The sequence below is a fragment of the Onychomys torridus genome, chromosome 7, assembly GCF_903995425.1.
Source record: "Onychomys torridus chromosome 7, mOncTor1.1, whole genome shotgun sequence".
Taxonomy (NCBI): domain Eukaryota; kingdom Metazoa; phylum Chordata; class Mammalia; order Rodentia; family Cricetidae; genus Onychomys; species Onychomys torridus.
Genome location: NC_050449.1, coordinates 19,302,494 through 19,321,593, shown reverse-complemented (window position 1 = coordinate 19,321,593; position 19,100 = coordinate 19,302,494). Strand labels below are relative to the sequence as shown.

At 42.3% G+C, this 19,100-nt stretch overlaps 1 protein-coding gene across 1 annotated transcript in view; it reads left to right on the top strand.

The window, feature by feature from the left end:
* Positions 1-18,832, top strand: part of Dpy19l1 (dpy-19 like C-mannosyltransferase 1) — a 103,442-nt gene extending 84,610 nt beyond the window's left edge. Inside the window, exons 14-23 of the mRNA XM_036192159.1 lie at positions 252-353; positions 2,348-2,419; positions 4,424-4,473; positions 8,166-8,190; positions 9,512-9,631; positions 10,856-11,030; positions 11,711-11,810; positions 12,865-12,990; positions 16,101-16,290; positions 17,578-18,832. Coding sequence (XP_036048052.1) covers positions 252-353; positions 2,348-2,419; positions 4,424-4,473; positions 8,166-8,190; positions 9,512-9,631; positions 10,856-11,030; positions 11,711-11,810; positions 12,865-12,990; positions 16,101-16,257 — 927 coding nt within the window. The 3' untranslated portion in view covers positions 16,258-16,290; positions 17,578-18,832. The remainder of the gene's footprint in view (positions 1-251; positions 354-2,347; positions 2,420-4,423; positions 4,474-8,165; positions 8,191-9,511; positions 9,632-10,855; positions 11,031-11,710; positions 11,811-12,864; positions 12,991-16,100; positions 16,291-17,577) is intronic.
* The last annotated feature ends 268 nt before the right edge of the window (positions 18,833-19,100 follow it).

The following is a 19,100-nucleotide window of genomic DNA, read 5'->3' as shown; positions in this document are numbered from 1 at the left end:
GGGCATTGTTGAGTGGGCGGTAGTAGACATTGGTAGGAAGCTTTGGGAGCTGTCACTTGCTGGCAGAACAGGGGACACAGCTGTGAGGTTGGAGGAACAGAAGAACAGAACTTTCTTTAACATAAAAGCCCAGATTTGGAACAATGGACTTTTTCATACAGTGAAAACTATTTTTAGATACTGTTAAGATTAAAATGCATAATTATAATGTTTGTCTTAGTATAATGATTCCTGACTTTATTTCTTTCTAGGCTCATATTGGCAACTTATTAACATCAAAATTCTTCAGTTACAAGGATTTTGATACTTTACTATATACTTGTGCAGCAGAGTTTGACTTTATGGAAAAGGAGGTAAGCTCTGACTTCCAATTCTATTCCCTTGGCTTCAGCCCTTCCCTTTTTCATAAAGGATGCCCTGCTGTTTCAGGGTCTGCATGCACTATTATCTCAGCTTAGAAGAAGAAGTTAGCAGCTTAATGCAAGCTTTACCCATTTGTATATTTATTTATGACCTTTTCCATGTGGGTAATTTGGAAATATGCATTCAGAATGCCCACAGTGCTTGAATGGGTGAGCACAGGCATTTCCCATTTGCTTCTTTTCAGAGACAACATTACACAGTTCAGTCAGGTTCTTGGGCTTGTATGCTCCCACTCACTGTGTCGATATTTGAACGATCTCATTGCATTTAAATATCATTGAGCACAAGTTTTTCATATTAACATTTCTTCTTTGAAAACTTGATTCAGATATTTGATATTTATAGGTAAACCTGAGAGTGGGTAGATTGTGAGACAGAATCCTGCGATGTGAATTAATGGTCTTGAACAAACACGTCCTATTCTTTGTGTTATAGTCTACTAGTTTCTAGTAGTATATTGCAAACAGATATTGTGAAGACAAAATGAGATTTCACATACTAAGGTGCTCCATCTCCTAAGTGAAATATTATTTTCAATACTTCATGAGGTAGTTTGTTTCAACAAGCATGTGTATATTAGCCTTGGAAGCACCATCCATGTTGAATTCCTTTATTGCTGTTTATACCCAATACATTTTCCTCTGAGGCTACATATGTGTACGAATATACTAACCTGGCCATCACTTTATTGACATATTCATTGTTACTATAATCCCACTCTGATAATTCTGTGTCCTGAGTGCCAAGTCAGCAGCCTTCAGTGTAGACTTACTATTCTTAGTCAAGTGTGCCTTCATGGCTTCAACTGCGTGTTGGTCTTCATTCATCCTATTTATGAGGTTGATACACAATAGCTGATAAAACCGTACAAAAGATAGTGAGAAAAATCAAAGGAAGAATATCTTGTAGGGTCTTAAAATACTGGTTTATAGGAAATGAAGACTTCTTCAAGAAAGTGGTAAAGAAAATAGAAGGTAAATATAAACAGAGAACTGAAATGTTGTAGGTGGGCCTGGAGACTACTGAGAACATCGAGCAAGCTACTGTAACCCAAGAGTGGTCCTTGCCAGGACAAGTGAAATAAATTGTGTGTTGAGGCATGGTGTGACATCATCCAGCTTCAACAGAAAGCCAGGCTCTAGTGTGCCATTCCTGTCTCCGTGTGCATCTGAATTCAGGGACAGTGCTGCCCAGGCAGTTGAGTGTCTGTCGCCTAAGGGAGTGCATGCCTTTCTTTTATAGTACATCAGTGTAGTAGGGAAAAAGATAAACCTTGAATGCTAGTCCCTAACAGTTCCAAACTGACCCGGAAAGATGCTTCAAACATGTAATGGAGTAAACAAAGGAGATCTTTCCTATAATTGACTCACCAAAGTGAAAGAGCCACATCCCAACAGTGGCTCAGGTCAGGAGGTAACTGAGAGGTACACAGTACTGTGTTACTAAATGCATTTTTATAAATGTATCTGTTGATGAAATATAGTAATTAGATTTGTTGGCTTCATAAACGTCGGTCATTATCCAGTGTATATGTGTGTATAAGAAAAAAGAAATACAATGGGAAAGAATATACATAAAATGCACAAGGTAGCTTGTTCCATGTAAATAAGCACTATTTGCTTGGAATGAATAGTGAGGTCTGCAGTTAGACAAATATTGTGTGAAGAGAAGACTCTCTTGCTGCCTTTCACACGAGATTTGAGAACTGTATTTTTAGTGTTTTCAACTCAGCACTGGTGAAATGTGTTTCTATGGAAACATGCTTTAATTTCAGTGATGGGAGTCAATGGATAGATTGGACTCTTGGTTGATGAATGTTTGTATTTTTCTACTTATGCTTTTAGAAATTCACCCATTTCATCATTTGAAAAGAAGTTTTGTTTGGCTAAAACATTTCCTTCTAACAAATTCCCCTCAATTTCAGACTCCACTGAGGTACACGAAGACACTGCTGCTTCCTGTTGTTCTTGTCGTGTTTGCCGCAATTGTTCGAAAGGTGCGCTCACCACAGAATGCCCTTCACAATTAGACATCTTGTTTTTGTGTAGTACTTACAGATAATAGGATGGTTTCGTACTGATTGATTGAAACATTCTGTATTTTCTTACCTGACAGCCTTTGATGAATGCTTACAAATCTTAGATAGTCTGCTCCCTGCTAGCCTAAAATAGACCCAGGAAAGAACGGCTTAGGTTCTGATTGTGCATTTGGAAGTCATGTCTAGAGGTCATAACTGACTGAGATCCAAGTTGATCTACCTGTGTCTATTATTGGCTGGATTTTAATGCTAAGTAATATTTCCAAAAATATTTAATATTTAGCTGTTTTTATATGAGCAGTTTGCAGTTACTTCTGAATGGGGTTTATTGTTAATCAAATAGAAGAACTGGGAAATTGCAGTGTATTGATGAACTGGATAACTTACTTATGCTCCAACTTTACTTTGATAATGAAATTCTAAGCCCTTGTGTAAACTAGGCCTGAGAAACATCAATCTTCTATGAAGAAAAGCAGGTGTGAAGCTGTTTCTTAAGTAGCTTGTGAAGGCTCTAACTACATGAGACCTAAGAGATAAGATTAGCCTGTGATCGAAGAAGAGATGACAGAGCCTAACTATTTATTGATCTCTAGTGATTTGGGTTAACACAGTGTATTTATCAGTGGGGTATTCTGTACTGTGGTTATTGTTCACATTGTATTTGTACTGTTCCTTGCACTCCCCCAGACTATTTCCCCACAGCATATTTCAATGTGTTATTCAGCCAGTGACCCATGGGGTAGACAGACACTGCCTTGGAAGATCACAGGTTGTTAGTAGCTCCCTTTGTGCCCATTGTCACCCCAGACTTAGTCTTAGCACCCCCCTCCTATACCAGACACCTGCTGGTCCTCAGCTTGGCACTCAGCATGTTTCAGCTTCTGCCGCTTTACTTGGTTCCATTGTGTGCCAGGTGTTGCAACTGCCTTGCACTTTTGCATTGACTCTTACATAATAATCCTTAAAAATGATCAGATATTGACTGTCAAGAACCTATTCAGACTACAGTGGCCCAGCATGATAGCACATGCCTTTAATTTTCACACTGGAGAGACAGAGGCAGGTGGATGTCTGTTAGTTCTAGGCCAGCTAGAGCTGCACAGTGAGATGATACTCTGTTCAATAAAACAAAACAAAAATCTGCAGCTTTGATGGCAAGATGTGATGGAATATAGTAGGTCAGATGAATGGAGCGGCACTGTTTAGTTTCAAGAGCAAAAGATTCAAATAGAAGCTGAGTAATTTAGTTTGTTTTATTTTGTTTTTCGAGACAGGGTTTCTCTGTATAGCTTTGCGCCTTTCCTGGAACTCGCTTTGTAGACCAGGCTGGCCTCGAACTCACAGAGATCCGCCTGCCTCTGCCTCACGAGTGTTGGGATTACAGGCATGCACCACCACTACCCAGCTTAGTTTCAAATATTTAACAGCCTACTATTTGGAAAATAAGACTATATTCCTGTTGGTGCCTTAGAAATATGGTCAATGATCAATTCCCAAAGATAGGACTTTTGACCAGAATGCATAAGACCAATCAGGAGAGTATTAGAACCTCAGGCAGCAGCCCATTGGCTCCTCCAAGGGTTAAACTAAGGCATGTGCAAGATGTTGTCTCTGAGCCCCTGTGCAGTTTGTGTATGTGATTGAGGGAGATAGTTGCTGCCACTCCCATGGGTGGGAAGGAGCAGGAGCGTCAGGGCCAGCAGAGCCGCCTAATGTTTGTCCCCCTCGGGAAGACCATTTCACCCTTCTGAGTGCATTGCTCATGTCCTAGGTCTGTATTGTAATTTTCCTAATAGGACTGCTAAATTAGACGCATTTGAGGACTGTGCTAGTACAAGATAATGTTGAAATTATTACTTTCTAAGTGATGTCTTAGCTCTATACTTCTCATTTATATTAAGAGTTTTAACATTTATTTTCTTTATAACAGCTTTTCTAAAGTCTTTAAAAATCCATTTTCAGATTGTTAGTGATATGTGGGGTGTCATTGCTAAACAACAGACACATATGAGGTAAATATGCACTTCATTTTCTTACTTCCATTTCTGACGCTTTGCTGCAGTAGATACTTCTGTGCTTACATGTTGTACACTTCGTAAGTGACAATTTCCATTGTCACTGATGCCCTTCCTGTAGAGAATACTGTGCTCTGTGTATTCATTCATTAGTTCTCATCCGGAGAAGTCTGACGATGGCCCCTCACATCCCCTTTCTTGGAGGGGGACACAGCTTTGCCAGTTCAGCAGAGAAAATCAGTTATTCTGTTTGGGGGCCGATGGGTTGCCACATTGAGAAATAAGCAGGGAAGTAGAGAAGTGGCTCCATCCCTCATTTTTTACTCAGCTTCCCCAAGAAGCAGTTTCAAAACATAGGTGAGCAAATGTACCTAGAAACTGACAGAGAGAATGTACTTGTAACTGAAGAAGTGAAAGGCTTTTCAGCATGATACAACACTTCTTCTATGCAGGGAAGGTTGACAACATCACCCAGAAGTACTTCAGCTTGATGAAAGTTGCCAGAAGCATTATTGAAAGGAAAAGGACAGTTACAGTGACTATTTGTGACATGTGACTCAGGATGGATGACAGCCAGAGACACTAGAAACGTAGAAAAATTAATAGGAAAGTGTTGAGCCACACTAGGAAATGACTGGAAGACACAGAAAAGTGAGTCTGCCTGTTTCCTCCCCACCACACTTGTGCCCCAGGGCCTTCTTGTGCACTTCAGCAATGGGAAGTTGTCCCTGTCTCTGGGGTTGCAGGAGTTGAACCCTCTGCCCATTCATTTCCTGCTCTCCCTTATAGCCTGACCTTTTCCATAGCCAATAGGAAGGAGTAGTAGTTGAAAGGGTGAATCTTTCCACATGACTCATAGAGGCTCAGAAAGGCCCACAGTCTTGGTGATGAAGACATTTTGAATACAATTAAAGTCGTTCTACTTACCAGATTAGTAAGAATTGGTAATATCTAGTGCTTACATAGCTGAAAGAAACGGGTGTAGTTGGTTGTGGCAGGAAGCCATACAGTAGGCCTGCCCTTCAAGCCAGCAGTTCCCTGAGTACAGGTACATGCTCCGGAAGTGTTCACATGGATGGAGGCAGTGGTCAAAGGTTGCTTAGCATGGTGTTGTGTATAATGAGGAAAGTTAATATGGTCAAAATATGTATTAGTACAGAATGTCATTATGGGCCAGGTATAAAGTGAAATGTTTTGCCATCTTTATGGGAATAGTTCAATCATACATCATTGGATTGTTTTTTAAAAAGTCAAATAATATACATATATGGCAACTATGCTTTTAAGTTATGTGTGTGTGTGTGTGTGTGTGTGTGTGTGTGTGTGTGTGTGCATTTTCTTTTATAACTTGAATTTCCTCACCTTTACACTATTCCCTGAGCTTCGAAGCTCTGATAACACATGGGAAAATTTTTTACATCATTTAGAAACAGTTGGCTGTAACTGTGCCTTGCTTGTACCTGTGTGGACAAGCAGGAAAGGGGAAATGATTCTGGTATATAATGTCAAAATGTCTCTTCATCTGAGGTATTTTTTTATTTTGATTTTTGGAAGAGTTTGGAAAAGCTTCAAAGTTAGAACTATAGTGTGCAACTCTGGAAAAGGAAAGTAAAACTTTTCATGGAAAAAGAGAACTGTCTCATCAAGAAGAGCTTTACTACAGAGGGAATTTCAGAAAACCTAAGCTTCATGAGGTTTTCAGTTCAGTTGAGTTGAAGCTCTCTTGGGGAAAAGGGAATGGTGTGTTGACATTTCATTTTGCATAAGAACAAAAGTTGTGACATTATAAAATAGAGGAAGAGAAAAGGCTACATTTAATTTGGATGTGATCACCATTTAATGCTCTATTCATGGCTCTGGAGATAAAGGAGAGTAGCTGTGCCCTCATATAGAAACTGCATCAGCTTTGAGGTCATCCTAAGTGCAGACCCGTCTGCAGGAGTGCTGGGCTTGGCTTCCTTGCCATCTGTGGGTATGACAGATGATAGTAGCTTATCAACACTGTGGATGCTCAGGAAACAGAGAGGGAGTCCTTGCTTGGAGTGAGTGAAGAAGGGACATTCCACCTTCTTCCTGCTTGGCCTGTGTATTTGCTGAAACCAATGCATACACATCTTTTGAGACTAGATTCCCAAATCAGATTGTGTTCTGCCTAGGTTGGGGAGGATGATCACTGAGACAGATGTTCATCTGTGTTCAAGCCTTGGAAGAAGGTCTGAGTTTCTTAGTGTTCTCTCTGTCAGAAAACTTCCAGATCTGCCTCTCCTCTCTGATACCCCCATCCCCCCCACAGATGGTCTCAGAAGCTGTGAGCTTTGACTCTGCTCCTAGGTCCATACCTACCCTAACGTATGGGCTCTTATCATTGTCTTATTTAGAATCATATCCAGACTTTGGCTGTTCCTGCCCACTCTTCCCTCCCTGTCACCACTGCCTTCCTGGATTACTGCCTCCTGACTGCCCCCTACCCCTCACCTCCTCTTTCAGTCTTTGCCTTCTCTCTTCTCCAAGCACACTGTCTTCATGGCTGGGCCCAGCAGAACCTCCCTACACTGGCCCTTTTGATCCTCTGAGTCTTCCTGCCTCAGACCCTACTCAGTATCACTCATTGTGGATGAGACTGAGGAGCATGAGCCTCTGGGCACTCATGTTCCTGAGTGGTATACCATTTCCTGTTCTTTACAGTTCTAGCTACTGGGAGACAAGTTCTTGTTTGCCCTTTTCCCCCTCTTTGATTTATATGTAAACTGAGAGGATTTGTTCTGTTTTGTTGTTCTCTATCTGTGTGTTCAGTACTTAGTGAACTTGAAGAGATGGATGGATAGATCCATAGACTCTTGCAGGTCCTATTTTAATGGGGAAGGGGAAGTGAGGTGCTATGACAAAAACAAGTGTGACCCTGGGATAGCAGTGGGATAGGCATGACTACAGAATGGGCACTGGTGTAGGATACCAGCTTCTCTGATGGCCTATGAGTTGGTCATTGCAATCAGGAGATAACAAGGAGGAAGCAGCTGTCCAGGGAGAGAAGTGGGGTCATTGGAGGAGCTACACTGCAGATGATGGATTGACAGCATTGCAGAGGGACCTCTTCTGTTTTAGACTGAAGTAAAGCAGTAGACAGCTTGCTGGCCCTCTCTATAACTGCTCTTCTTGCTACTGTGGGAGTTGATGGAGGACCAGGAAAGATGAGGGCAGGCCTTGTCAGTCTCTAAGCACATAACCAGATTTTTTAAAAAAGAGCATGTTCAAGTAAAGCCAAGGGCAGACGTTACCCCTGTTTTGACGTTAAATCCCTGGTGCTGAGAAGACCGTGTGAGGCTTCTGTGGCCCTGTGGTCTCCATTGCAGCAGTAGTACATAGAGTCAGGGCTCACTAGGGACGAAGCAGGTACATGAGCTATGAAGGCCTCTGAGTTCTTCACTTGGTGCCTTGAGTGAGCTGGTGTGCACACCATATGATTATTGGCATAGTAAATGTGTACCTAGTCCGACGCACATTGCCATTTTAAAAATAAAGTGCCTTAAATGGTTGTACACTAGTGCTGGGATAAAACTTGTTATTTTGATTTACTGGTATGTGTCTAGGGGGGAATACTATAGAAGTTGTCAAAAGCTCACATTTGTAGATAAAAGAACAAATAAAGGAAGTGAGTGCCTCAGTAATGAGTCATTTTTTTCCCATTTCAGAAAACACCAATTTGATCATGGAGAGGTAAATATTTAACATTACTAAGACTTTACTTATTTTTATATGTATTTGTGGATTTTATTTTATACTCCTGATATCTAGGTTTATTTACATTTATCATTAATTTATCTTTAATATTCTTTGGTGTGTGTGTGTGTGTGTGTGTGTGTGTGTGTGTGTGTGTGTGTGTCCGTCCATCCATCATCCATCTGTCCAGGGGAATGTTACAAGCTGATAGGGTGATTATTTTGCTGAAATGATAGACACTATTGGTCTGTGAGTGAGTGAGCCCTTACAGTAATAGTGGTTTCTAGAGTCCAGTGTCTGTGAGGCAGGTGTGTGGGGTGCCATTGCATGGGGGAATGCCATATTTTTCTCTACCCACCTTGTCCTGAAGCTTCAGAGGTGTGACTGGCTTCTGTTCTCACCGTCCTGAGATCGGTCAGCTTCCACACAGCTCAGGGTAGAGCACTGTGGTTGAGTGGCAGTGACCCTCATTCCTCTGACCACTTCCATGCCCTGGGCACATGGCAGAAGGCAGATCCAGAAATCAGGCTGTGTGAACTGCAGGCGTGGCTCTGAGCACAGTTGCACAAATGCTTGACTCGGGTAGCTCTCTAAAGTGAGGCAGCCTACAAGTACATTTTAACCATTTCTCTGTGCCCATAGATTGAGGCAGGTGATGTCTGTATGGCCCCTCCCCCTGCCAAGCCAGGCCCCAGCTCAGAAAATGGGGCGTGGGGAGTGGGGAGCTATGAGAGCCAGGGGTCAGGGAGGACTTCTGTACTCCTGAACATACAGCGGATGTGGTTGCCTGCACAGGCCAGTCTGCATTCTAGCATGGACGGGGTGGGGCTCCTGAGCCTTCATCACTAACTGAGGAGCTCTTGGTAGTCAATGGCTTCTAAGGGAGGAGGATCAGTTTTCTTTAAAGATGTGGTCCTGGTAGGTCTACAGTCTCCAGCAGATGGTCTCAAAGCTGTGAGAAGATGGGGGAGGGAGGGAAGGAGGGAGGGAGGGAGAGGAAAAAGGAGAAACAGAAGGAGGGATGGATGGAGGTGTGTTTGTCCAGGCAGCTCAAATTGGACTCTGGGTTTTTGTTGTTTTGTTTTTTAAAGGAGGACATAAAGTTGAGGTGTGAAGAGTCTGGGGATGTGGATCTGAGAGGAGCTAGGGGAAGATGTGGGGAATGATTGTGTTTAAAATGCCTCATTTGAAGTTCTCAAAGAGTTAGTGAAACTAGGATGTAGAGTCATTTGGGAAGTCATTTCTGCACACCCAGATGAACAGTATATTCTTGATGTGACAAATGGCAGACACGGGCCCCTGTCTTCCCTCCCTGTAGTTGGTCTACCATGCTCTGCAACTGTTAGCCTACACAGCGCTCGGTGTCCTGATCATGAGGCTGAAGCTCTTCCTGACACCACATATGTGTGTGATGGCGTCCCTGATCTGCTCCAGACAGGTAACGTGGCAGTGAGTGCTACTGAGTGGTCGTGAGCTGGTGCTGGCTGGCAGCCTTCCTCACCACTGCAGCTCCTCTCTGGTCCTGTACACAGCTTCCTAAAGCCAGTGGCCCACGCCAATCATGGCTTCTCTTCTACCTTGTAAGACTGTCCTCGGCAAACAGCAGGTGCCAAATCACTGCAGACTGGGTTACCTGTAATCAGTACAGGCGCTGATAGAAAGTACAAGTCAACTATAGAATTTTTTTAATATTTCTATCACATAATTTCTAAAAATGGATTTCAAGTTATCTTTCAAATTATATTGTCTTATTCAGAATCCAGTTTTAAAATGCTTTTCGTTGTATGTACATTTGTATATATGTCCCCAGTTTTAGTCTAAAGTTTAATTGCCCTTGACTATTTACTCTTATCTGTCATGTAATAATTAATATATATATATAATATTTAGAGATTTTCGTTCCTCTGTGGTATTGCGGTCTCATCAGTCTGGCCGCAAAGGTGCAGATGCATCGCCTCTATTAACTGCAACGAGCGTTTACGAAATTTGAAATCCAGCTCCCAGTCAGGCTGGATGCCTGCGGAAGAGAACAGTGGACAGTGCTGTTAGTGTGGACTGCCATGTGGGCTTCAGGCTCCTATCACCATGCACACACTGTGTTAGAAAGGCCTCAGCTCCCTCATTTCAGGCAGGGTTGGGACAGGAAAGAAAGCTAGTAGCAAGTCCTCCATCTTGATTCCCATCCTGCTGATGTGTACCATTTCTGAACTTAGGACTCTGCACTGGGTTAAGCTTGCTCCTGCTGTGGTACTGGAGATCAAACCAGGCTCCCAGGCAGGTGCTCTACCTGTGAGCTGTGTCCCTAGCCTGTCCTGAACCCACTTATAATTGGTCTCTCATTTTCATTTGGGTGGACCTTGTAAAGCAAGCAGGTGGCCTGGCTCTTCCTGCAGTGCCTCTCGGGCTGCCCCTCTTGAGTGGAAAGAATCATTTTGATGCTGAAGATCATTGTTGAAGGACTATTTGCTGGGTCAGCAAGATGACTCAGTGACCTGAACTCAGTCCCCGGAATTCTCATAAAGTGGAAGGAGAGAACAGGCTCCACAGAGGTTGTCTTCTAACCTCTAACCCTCCCACAGGTTGAGTTCTTCCTCAGGATGGTTTCTTCCTGGCGCCCACTGCTTTGCACTGACAGTGACAGGTGTTTTTGCTGTGATTTCAGCTGTTTGGATGGCTCTTTGGCAAAGTGCACCCCGGTACTGTTGTCTTTGCTGTATTAGCAGCAATGTCCATTCAAGGCTCAGCAAACTTACAAACCCAGTGGAACATTGTAGGGGAGTTCAGCAATCTACCACAAGAAGAGCTCATAGAGTGGATCAGATACAGCACAAAACCAGGTAAAAACAAGAACACCCTGTTACTTCTTATCTAGCCAGTATTCTTTTCCTCCATAATTTTATATGTTACCACAAAACCTTATCCTTGTTTAAAGGATCTATCACTACTGGGTACATATAAAAGGGGATTCTGTATAACCTTAGTAGTTTATTTTGCTATTTTCATAAATTTAAATTTGTAAAAGTTTTCCAAAGTTGTAGGTGCTACATTTAGCATGATTTTGTTGTTTCTTTCCTTAATAGAAGTTCATTATTAGCCTTCTCACCCCCTCTTACTGGTGACCTGCTCTTTAATCCACGTGTCCCTATGGAAACTTATTGTCCCAGTGTGATGTGGCTGACTCTTTCAGAGCTACTTGATATTGTGAAATGTTCTGAGTCAGTTGGATGCTGCTCCCCAAGATACTGAAAAGAAAGGAAAGGGAAGGGAAGGTGATAAGCACTCCTCAGTGCTGATGACTATTCCCCAAGCCTGGCTGCAGATCTGCACTCTGCCAGTTTTCCTGGCTTCATTCTGCTGCTGCCTTTGATCCTGTAACTTGTGATGCCCTTGAACCTGTAACTTGTGACCCCCTGGGCCCCCAGGCGGCTCTGTTACTTGTGACATAGCTGGGCTGTACGGAAGGAAACCCCTGCTGATGCTTGCCCAGCGTGTTCCTGAGACCATGTCTTGCTTCCAGATGCAGTGTTTGCAGGCGCCATGCCCACCATGGCGAGTGTGAAGCTCTCTGCTCTGCGGCCTGTGGTGAACCACCCACATTATGAAGATGCAGGTCTGAGGTTAGTGTGCAGATGCATGCGGGAAAAGACAGATGCTCATGCAGATGGACGGCGATCGAGGAACCCACAAGAGTGGAGTGTTTCACAGAAGATAGGGTCAACAGGGTTATTTCAGAGTTATTCATGGGGAAGGAGATGCTGAAATAAGATGGCTGGGCTAGAAACAGAACTGTCTAGGCTCAATGGTGCAGCAAAGCTTTTTTCTATTCCGCAGAAAGAAAATCCGATCAATTGTCCAAGATGGCTAGGCCTCCTCATGGCGTCATCCACAGTTGTCTGACACTCCAGATTAAGGGTTTTAGTAAAGCCTCCTCCTTACAAACTTTTTTCTTGAAATCTGAGGAGTCAGTTGGAAGGGAATCATTCCATGGATTTCTGCTCTGCTTTGATGAAATTGTTCACTGTAATGAGCTTAGATATTTTTTGATAGTATAAGATTTGTTTTTCCTGTAAATGATGCCTTGCATTCTCCTAGAAGAGGTGAAGATTTAATATCAGTGTACTTCCTAGAAGAGATAAAGCTATCCATTTCCCAAATGATCAGATGAATACTATTAGTATATTGTTTTGCATAACAACAGGGTATAGATTTTATAAATAAAAAGCTTTTTCATTAAAAAAATCCATTTCAATGAACAAATTTCCAAAGCAGTTTTGTACAATGAGTTTTTTTTTTTTAATCTACAAGTCAAGTGGGGAGCCTGTGAGCTGAGCCCTTGGCCCTTTTTAGCATTGCTGGGGTGTTTGCTCTGAGCCCTGTCTGTGAACAGGGTTGTTGGACAGTTCGAAACAAGAGCAAATGAACAAAGAGAAGACTGAGTTTGGAAATGTGGGCTTGTGTTAGAACCATACGCCTTCTTCCAGACCCCACAAGCGACATCTGCCTTGCAGTTGTCTGCTCACCCTGACCCCCTTGCAACTCCTCCAGGGTGTCTGCACCTCTTCCTTCTCTGGAGTGTGCTCACTCGTGCCATGCTTGCTTCCAGATAGTGTTGATTGTATCCTTTTTAGTCTTGAAAATTTGTTTGCTTACTTATTTTTTTTTTTCTTGAAGAGCCAGAACAAAAATTGTGTATTCGATGTATAGCCGCAAAGCAGCTGAGGAAGTGAAGAGGGAATTGATGAAATTGAAAGTGAATTACTACATTCTAGAAGAGTCATGGTGCATAAGAAGATCCAAGTGAGTATCCGTACAGTTCATAGTTTATAGTATGAGTCAACACCCTGTACATAATCGGACCTTTTTACTCATTATAGAAATATACTTTTAAATAGTGATATGCATTGTATATATTGCCTTAAACTAAAATATACCCATTTTTAAATAGGTAATTATAGATGAGTTTTTATAACCTTTTACATTTGCAAAGAAAACTTTCCTTAATTCTAGCAACGGAAGTTAAATAAAGTTAAAATAATTATATTGAGAAGGAAATCATGCAGGTTCTCACTGATGCTTTTTATTTTTAGCCTTTTTTCCCTTTAATAATGAGTGTTGCTCTGTTGTCCAGCCTGGCTCTGAACTGCCCTTAACTGATGCTTCTAATTCAGCCTTCTGAGGATCTAGGCTTATAGACATACACCACTGTGCCCAGCGTCACAAATGCTAGTGAAAGATGGGGCTGGCCACCGGGGGACTTGCAGAATGCCAGTAGCAGGTGTTATAAAGACAGATGGGGCTCCTAAGCCAGTTCTTTGCCCCTTCGCTTTTCCCCAGTGTGTTGGGCTCTAGAAAATCAAGAGTAGGTTATGAATTCTCAGCTGTCATGTTCTCTACCACCAAAAGTGTGGTGACAATTCAGCCTTGATGTGTGTGAGAACTTTAAGGGTGGAAACCAAAAGCCCAGCCTTACTATTCTAGGTGAGAGGTCCTCAACCTTCCTAATGCTGTGACCCTTTAGTACAGTTCCTTATTTTGTGGTGACCCCAACATTATTTTTGTTGCTACTTCATAACTGTAATTTTACTGCTGTTATGAATGTAATGTAAATATCTATGTTTTCCGATGGTCTTAGGTGACCCTGTGAAACTAATTCAATAACCCTCATAGGTCATGATCCACAGGTTGAGAACCACTGTTCTAGGTGTTCCTCTCAGTAGCGTTGGATGTTAATAAGGCTATTCAAAGAGGTGCTCTGGGACCTCTAAGTGGGGGCTGTCATTTGTAGGCTTTCCGGCAGTTAATCAGATGGAAGCAAAGTGAAAAATTATGTCTTGTACACAATGAACATTTACAAAAGAGAGAGAGGCAAGTGTGGTTGTTGGCCTATGGCAGCCAAGTGAGAAGTGACCAAAGTGTGCACTCAGGAGAGAGGCCTTCAGTGATTCCTCGCTCAGAGCTAGCAGACATGAGAAGTGCAAATGGCCCTGTGTGCCCAGATACAGACACAGCAAAGTGTACTGTTGTGAGCCCCGGTATCCTCAGTTCTCCGAAAGCAGCACAGGACTGCCCTGTTCATTGTGTGTGCGTGGGAACACGGGTCATCGCTCTCCAGGACAGTTAGATGCTGATATCCGTAAACGGTGCTCTGAGAAATGAGAGTCAAGTCGAATGGATGTACCTGCCAAGTGGTGAATGTTGGGCTGGATAGTCACAAAGGATAAGAATAAAGGGAACTTGGACTTCCTAGAAATAGTTTCTTCTCATTAAAGAAAAGAAAGGAGAAAGAAAGGGAGGGAGGAAAAGAGAGAGGGGGGTTGGTGGGGGGAGGGAGGGAGAGAGAGAGAGAGAGAGAGAGAGAGAGAGAGAGAGAGAGAGAGAGAGAGAGAGAGAGAAGTAGAAAGAAAAGTAACTATGACAAAACAGCCGTGGTCAACTTTCTGTTATTTTTTTCTTCTTAATTGTTTATACTGGGGATTGAACGTAGGGCCTCATGCATGCTGTTAAAACAGCACTTTTTCCATTTTCTTGTTCTGAGATATCATCTTAGTAATTTGCTCAGGCTAGCCTTGAACTTGAGATATTTCTACTTCAGCCTCAGAGGTAGGTGGGATTATAGGCCTGTGCCACCAGCACCAGCTTTTCTTTTATTTAATATCTTCCAAAGCAAGTAAAAATAGAAGACCAGGCTAGCCTTGAACTCACAGATCTGCCTGCCTCTGCCTCCCAAGTACTAGGATTAAAGGTGTGTGCCACCATGCCCATCTACTTACATTGTTATTATAAAATATATTATTGGCTATGCATGATACATTACACATGTAATCCTAATATTCCTGTATCCTCAAGCCTTGGGACTCTGAGACTGGAAGATTACATGTTTAAGGCTATTCTAGGTCGCATGATGAGTCCCTGATTTTTTTCGGGGAAAAGTACATCATATTTGAGATTTCATTTAGCTAAGATGGAAGCTTACCACTATAGGTCTCAGAAAGTCCATATATTCAGAAATGAGCTCAAACTGAGCTGTAGCAGGATTTCTGGTGGTTTAAAAATCCAGCATTCCTCAGGAAGTTGTGAAACCAATTCACATCTGCCAAAAGGAGTCATTTCCCTCACCTCTGTCAGGAACATCTGCCTCTGTTGGCATGCACATGTGGTGGTAACTAAAGTCCATGCTGTGCCTGCAGGCTCCTTCACTGTCTTCTCCCAAGTATGCTTCTCACCTGCCTGACATTTCAGAGTCTCCCTTCACACAGGTGGGAACCCACTGCAACCAGTGCATGGACATCTCCCCCTTCACACAGGTGGGAACCCACTGCAAACCAGTGCATGGACATCTCCCCCTTCACACAGGTGGGAACCCACTGCAAACCAGTGCATGGACATCTTCCCCCTTCACACAGGTGGGAACCCCTGCAAACCAGTGCATGGACATCTTCCCCCTTCACACAGGTGGGAACCCACTGAAAACCAGTGCATGGACATCTTCCCCTTCACACAGGTGGGAACCCACTGCAAACCAGTGCATGGACATCTTCCCCTTCACACAGGTGGGAACCCACTGCAAACCAGTGCATGGACATCTTTCCCCTTCACACAGGTTGGAAACCCACTGAGGGAAAGTAACTATGACATCATGTTCTTGACAAGTAGCAGAGGCAAAGCTTACCAGGGCCTCTGAGCTGTTGCCCCGTATTCTGTAGGTCTGTCCTTATATACGCTGTTGCTGTGTTTCCCATGTCCTAAAGGGGAGCTATGGCAGCTTACAAAAATAAAGGATTATGAGATTTTAAAAGGTACAATGTAAGTAGGAGAGCTGAACTGAGACGAGGTACGTGGGCAGTGTTCTGTGCTGTCTGCAGTTGGATAACATGCATTGATTTTAACATGTGCATTTACTTTTCTAGGCCTGGGTGCAGCATGCCTGAAATCTGGGATGTGGAGGATCCAGCCAACGCTGGGAAGACACCCCTGTGTAACATCTTGGTGAAGGAGTCCAAGCCTCACTTCACCACAGTGTTCCAGAACAGCGTTTACAAGGTCCTAGAAGTTATCAAAGAATGACTGCCACGTGCACCGGCTACAGAGACCTCATCAGTAATGGCTTTACTGCTTTGCAACTAAGTCGTGTATTGTTTTACTCAGATCGCAAAACCTTTAAAAAAGTCTTTCAAAGTAACTGTTTTCAAATGGAAAACATTTTATTTGGTCAATTTGTCATTCTGATTGTAAAAATGACTTACATCAGATCAATTAGTTACTGTTTCAGTGCACCTGTTAAAATTTGCTATGCAAATGAGTATATGCTTGTACTTCATTTAAATATTTGTGTTAGAGTGAACAAAGCCATCTGTGTAGAAATACATCATGGGTCATGACAAAGATGATATGAAAACATAGTTCTTTCTGAGCTGTTGAGGGCCTGTTAATCCACCTCACTTCTTACTTACCTCCTCGTCTTACCTCTGGACACTCGGGTGACTCTGTCCCAGTTTTGTCAGCCCATCTCACCATAAGTCCAGGTGCAGCTGGCCTCTGGGTCATCTGCACATCTCACTTCCTGGTGCTCTTTTGTTCTGTATGGCACTTGTGAATCAAGTGTTCCTGCCCATTGTTACCCAGACTCCTGGATGTGGTGGGAGGAACAGCTCCTTAGTTCCCAGCCATGTGGCATCTGCCTCATCCCACACAGATGTTTTTCCCCCAGATAAATGCTATCTTGTCTTTAGGTTGATTAGCAAGTGCTTATTCTTGGTTAAAAAAATTAGTAAATATGTATTTTTCTCATTTTTAGTATTAATCAAATATTATATTTTAATATTTTTAATCCATTTAAAAATTTTTCATGATTAATTACAGTTTTAAGAAAAGCTATTTTGGACAACCTCAAATATGATTCATCTAGAACCTAATATATATAGAGACGTAGCTTATGGTAGACTGTAGTATATGGTAATTTTTCTTTACTATTAAGATAAAATAAAACATAACTAACATTTCTGTCAAATGTAAATGAATAATGATAATAGAATGGAGTTTTTCTATTTTGCTTTCAAAATTGCCTGTCTTTAATAAGACAAAGCCTTAAGACTTATAATTTTACCTAAAATAAAGAATTCAGTATGAGGAATGAGTATGTTCAGTCTTCCCCATTTTTTTCCCTTGTTTTTTTTGTTTGTTTGTTTTTTTTGAAAAATTTCCAAACGTGCTTTGAATTTCTTATACAAATTTTGTTTCTTAGAAGTTAATTTGTGTGAAATGGGATTCTTCAAAACCATGGATCTTCATTGTTGTAAGAAATGGTTTTCAGGTTTTATATTCTAAGCAAATTGTGACCATGGCTGACTACACATTTAATTACAGTCTTCTCTTTATTAACCACAGGCTGATTAACCTCAGTGTGGATTGCCCTTGAGACTGGAGTCCTCAGGGATGGCTTCTGGTTCCCACTCCTGGCAGCCACAGAAGAGCTGTTCTCTTTCTGCCTTCTTACCAGAGCCCAAGGACGAGCTTGTCTGGGGGAAGCGCAGGCTTGCTCTTATTGGTCACCTGCAAAAGACAGCATGTGAGACTGATTGTGGCCTCCCTGTCCCCAGAGCCAGCCTCACCTCCCAGGGTTGCCCTCCCTGGAGCTGCCCAGGGACTGTCATTCCCAGTGTCAAACACTCGGACTGTGCCTCCTCACTTGGAACTTAGTTTTGTTTATAAGCTTTCACCAACTCAGTAAATAGGGAAGCGGCTGGAGATAGGTGGGTTAGGAGTTGCAGTGATGGTGCAGTAATGCAAGGAAGTGGAAAGCGGGCTGTTGAGGTTGGAGAGAAAGAGTGGGCATGGGTGTGAAGGGGCATGCACACCTGCCCTGCTCATCCGCACTCATTCTGCAGCTTGAGGTGGCTGGTGTGTGTATACAGCAGTTAGATTTTTTTTTTTTTTAATCACCTTTTTAAAGTTCTTTTCTATCCTTACCCTCTAACAGTTCCCTTCATAATAAGTTCATGTGTAATGATTGGAAATTCTGTACAGAGAAACAAAACATTAAAATACTATTAGAGCCAGTTCACATGCTGGGAAACATTAAAGTAGTATAAATTAGCTCTTTGCAGAAGCCTTTTGTAACAGTATTTCTTAATGTAACTCCACCAGCAAGCTCCGCTTGTATTTTAGGCAAGTCAGCTTGGAACGGAGGCCTTGGGGGTCCACTGCATATTTAGCCTCCAGCACATCTAGTAGCAGCCGGTGCTCTGCGGCATAAACACTTTTATGGCGACATGGAGCAGTAATAGATTCTGTGTAGCTGACAATGCAGCATTAAAGCTCAGTATTTTGCATATTTTTAGCATTTACAAATATTTTTGCTTTAGTGTGAGGAAAGTAAAGAAAGACAGGAGGCGATTGAAATAGTTATTATTGTGACATTTAAAAAAAGCTGGGTAATACTTCCATAAAAAATAAGCCTCTAAAATGCCTGACAGAAAATGTGTGCTGTTCAAGTAGGCCAATAGCATTAAGGAGAAAACAAAAGGATGTGTCCCAAATAAAGTGGTAACTGCATAGGAGTGTTGTATTTTTATGAATTTTATGCCCCTTGTTTATATGTACTATATATGTTAAATAAAAAATACATGAAAAATGTACAGTATGTTTTCTGTGCCCTCTATTTTCCTTTGCACCCTGACTGTGACCGTGCACATTTTCATTTCTAGTCAGATGGCCATGAACTGGTCTGCACCAACTTGCAGGCCTCCTTAAAAAAGGATGGTCACCACATTGTTGATGGTAGGTGCTAGAACCATCCAAAACTTTTTTCTGTGTATGGTCAAAGCCACACATTTTCTGTTGTCCTTTTCAGCAAGGGACATATGTGTTGGTATAATTACAGAGTTGCTTAGAGCTTTCCCCATACATTA